Below are 3093 nucleotides of genomic sequence, written 5' to 3' on the forward strand. Positions count from 1 at the left end.
TAAAAAAAGACGCCCACAAAGCAGGACCCGATTGCTAAATAAATCCTCGCACCCATTCTACTGGCATCCTCCCTTCTGTCGCCAGCAGCGTGGGTCCATTTACTCAGCTCAGAAATTAAACATTAACTACGAGGCTGAGCCTCTTTCCACATTCCAAAGGTAAAAGTTGTCAGTCAAAGTTTTTAATAACACCCCGGCCAGTTGGAATGAGGAGGAGGAGGAGGAAGGAGGAGAAGGGTTACAAATTTACAGATGTTGAAGTCGGTAACGTTTGTTTCCTAGAAAGTTAAGATAATTACAAGCCCTTTCCCACTCCCCCCACCCTCCTTCCCAGAAATAAAGCCAGCGCTTTCTCCTGCTCTTTGGGCCCCATCCTGCCCTCAAGGACTGAGCAGCGCCACTGAGGGCAGCGAAAGGCAGCCGTTCCTTACAATGCTGATGTCTTCCCAGTTCAAACGCTCCTTTAGTTTCTCCAAAATGCCACAAGCTTTTGAGCAAGACCAAACCCTCACCCATGATTCTTGCACCAGCTATTTATATAAAAAATGTCAAATGGACATTTTCACTCATTAGTTGATGGTCTTTTTTTTTTTTTTTTCCTTCTGAAAACAACGGAAGACAAGAAAAGCAGTAAAAATCACCTCGAAAGCTAGATTATGCGATCCTCACACAGGTAAAACTCTCATTAAAACTCTCAAAGCCGCTTTTCTCCCCCTACAACTTCTGAACCTACTCCTGTGTCACAGCCCTTCTTCCCCTCAGAGCTAAAGAGCTGGAGTTCAGGTCCGGGGTGGTTACGGATGCACATACACATACACATACACTTAACACACATGGGCTTACTGGTCTCGTGTCTGGGCCTCCACAACTCATACTCAGCTTCTATGTTATTAGCAGATAGTACAGATACTAGACACAGCCCTCCGAAACGCAAGCTGGTGAAAGAATATTTCAAATGTTGTTTAATCTGGCATAAACATAATATCGACAACCAGCAGAAATATATAACTTCAGATGTTCTTTCATGCAATTATTCTACTAATGCTGCTGACAAGCTTGTTTCTGATTTTTCCAACCTTTCTTCTCAATGCCGATAAGGAACATATTTGAGACATCTCTCCCAATAACTTCAGTCTCTCCTAAGCATGATTAAAAACACAAAAGCCTAACAAAAAATCAAAAATGAAATATTTATTACCGCATTTTGTGACTTAACACCTTTTTTTTTCTTTTTAAAACATAACGTCACAGTCCTCATACAAGTATTTTAATGTAAATTTTGACAAAGCTTAAAGGTAACAGCATTTTCTTCTAGTGAGGAACACGTGCTGAGAAAGGAAGAATTCATGGACATACAATACCAATTCCACAGCAGATCTGATACTAGCAAAAACATTCTTTTTTTTTTCAATTGAGGTAAACACATAGAATATCTAACATGAAACAATTAATAGACCGAACTCTGTACGAAGTTTGTTACAGTATTCTCTTGCTTTTTTTTTTTCCCAAGCTTTGAGTTCATGATAAAGTCCTAGGTTTGGTGCAAAGACCGTTAGTAACTTCTTTCATTGAGGAAAGCTGCCCAACTTTTAGTTTTGTTTTGTCCAAAGCCAAGGCTCAGAACTACTGGAAGAAGCTCCTGCTCTGTCTGTTCTGTCTTTTAAATCTTCACCTGCGAGCTCTTTGAAGAAGAGTCCAAAAAAAAAAAATAGATTGGGGAGGAATGGGGAGAGACTTAATGAAGCACAAACTATAAAGATCTGTTTGAAACTAAAGGACACGTTTTATGAAGGAACAAAACGAGGGAATGGCAAGGCCTTCTTGGAACAGTCTTCTGAGTGATGAGAGACCCAGCAAGACTTTTCGTCTTCATCTCCAGGGTAGTTCTTTTCTCACTGGCCAAAACAGGTCTTTCATGGATAGTGACTTCACTGCTGAACCAAAACAGTCATTCTTTTGGGAACAACACACATAGTGTGGAAAACAAGGATTTTTTTTTCTTCTAAAACTATTTGAGGCAACGTAACGGAGTGATCAACAGAAATGTACAAGTTAACTTAGTTCCTATGTTTATACTACAGTAGTTATAACTCTTGGAGTCTTTTTTTTTTTCCAGAGGATCTGTACATGGACATATTCATTTCAGTGAGCCCATGATTTCACATTTGTGTTCTTGTTTCGTTGGTCCTCTGTTGTTGATGAAAAATGACAAAAAGTAAAAAATAATCACAGCTGTCTGGAATTTCGTATTAAGTGTCAACATCTGGTCAAAGTTCAAAAGTCTTAAAATAGTTTTTGTTTTTGTTTTTTTTTTTGTTTGTTTTGTTTTTGTTTTGTTTTTTCCCTTGAGTTCCCTTATACTATTGGGCATGAATGTCCATAACCTGTCCACCAACACTGGGGTCTACTGAATTTAACATTGTGGGGCTCTGTGCTGACATGGTCATTCCAGGGTGGGTAGGGGGTCCTCCGTGCATCATCATGGCTGGGTGATGGGGGTGACTTGGCAAATATGAATGGATTGGGGGTCCATGTCTTAATTGAGTAGGGTGTGGGGTCATCTGGGGAGGAGTGTAACTTGGCTGTGCCATACTCATACCCATAGGACCACCCTGAGATACGTAGTCCCCTGGCATGCCTTGCAAACCTAGACAAAAAGGGGGGAAAAAAAAAGCAGGTCAGATTCCTCAACGTTTTTACAATTTACCCATCTAAAATGAACAGGAAAAACAACAGACACTGCAAATCTTCCATCTAAAATTAGCTGCAGATTCTTGCCAATGTTTGCAGACATTCAAATTCTAGTTTGCATTTAATTTGATCATTCAGCAGGATAATGCACATAACAGAACTAAATATTGAGCACAACTGAGTATCACAAAATGTAAGTGTACTTTAGAGAAACCTAGTGGGTGAATTCCTATGATAAATTTTACAAAGACGCCGGCTATATGTAAAGACTTGTCAATTCGAGCATAAACATCTGATTCGCTTCTCTTTGGTATTTTAAAAATGTAAAAGGCTATATCCTGTCTGGGTTTTGCCTAAGCAGTATCAATGCAAATTCCACATACAGATCAATGGACCAAACTG

At 39.6% G+C, this 3093-nt stretch overlaps 1 protein-coding gene across 7 annotated transcripts in view; it reads right to left on the reverse strand.

Annotated features, from left to right (window-relative positions):
- Positions 1–1171: 1171 nt before the first annotated feature.
- The window catches only part of MEIS2 (Meis homeobox 2), a 177200-nt gene continuing 175278 nt past the window's right edge, over positions 1172–3093 (reverse strand). For 6 of the 7 annotated variants that reach the window (XM_063331315.1, XM_063331311.1, XM_063331313.1 and 3 more), the window contains one exon: positions 2508–2647. Coding sequence is in view for 1 of the 7 variants with exons in the window: in XM_063331317.1 (XP_063187387.1) it covers positions 2361–2647 (287 nt within the window). In the remaining 6 variants the exon portion in view is untranslated. Of the gene's footprint in view, positions 2648–3093 lie in introns of all 7 variants that reach the window. The other variant, XM_063331317.1, reaches the window with a different exon arrangement.

The sequence above is a fragment of the Chroicocephalus ridibundus genome, chromosome 4 (assembly GCF_963924245.1).
Source record: "Chroicocephalus ridibundus chromosome 4, bChrRid1.1, whole genome shotgun sequence".
NCBI lineage: Eukaryota > Metazoa > Chordata > Aves > Charadriiformes > Laridae > Chroicocephalus > Chroicocephalus ridibundus.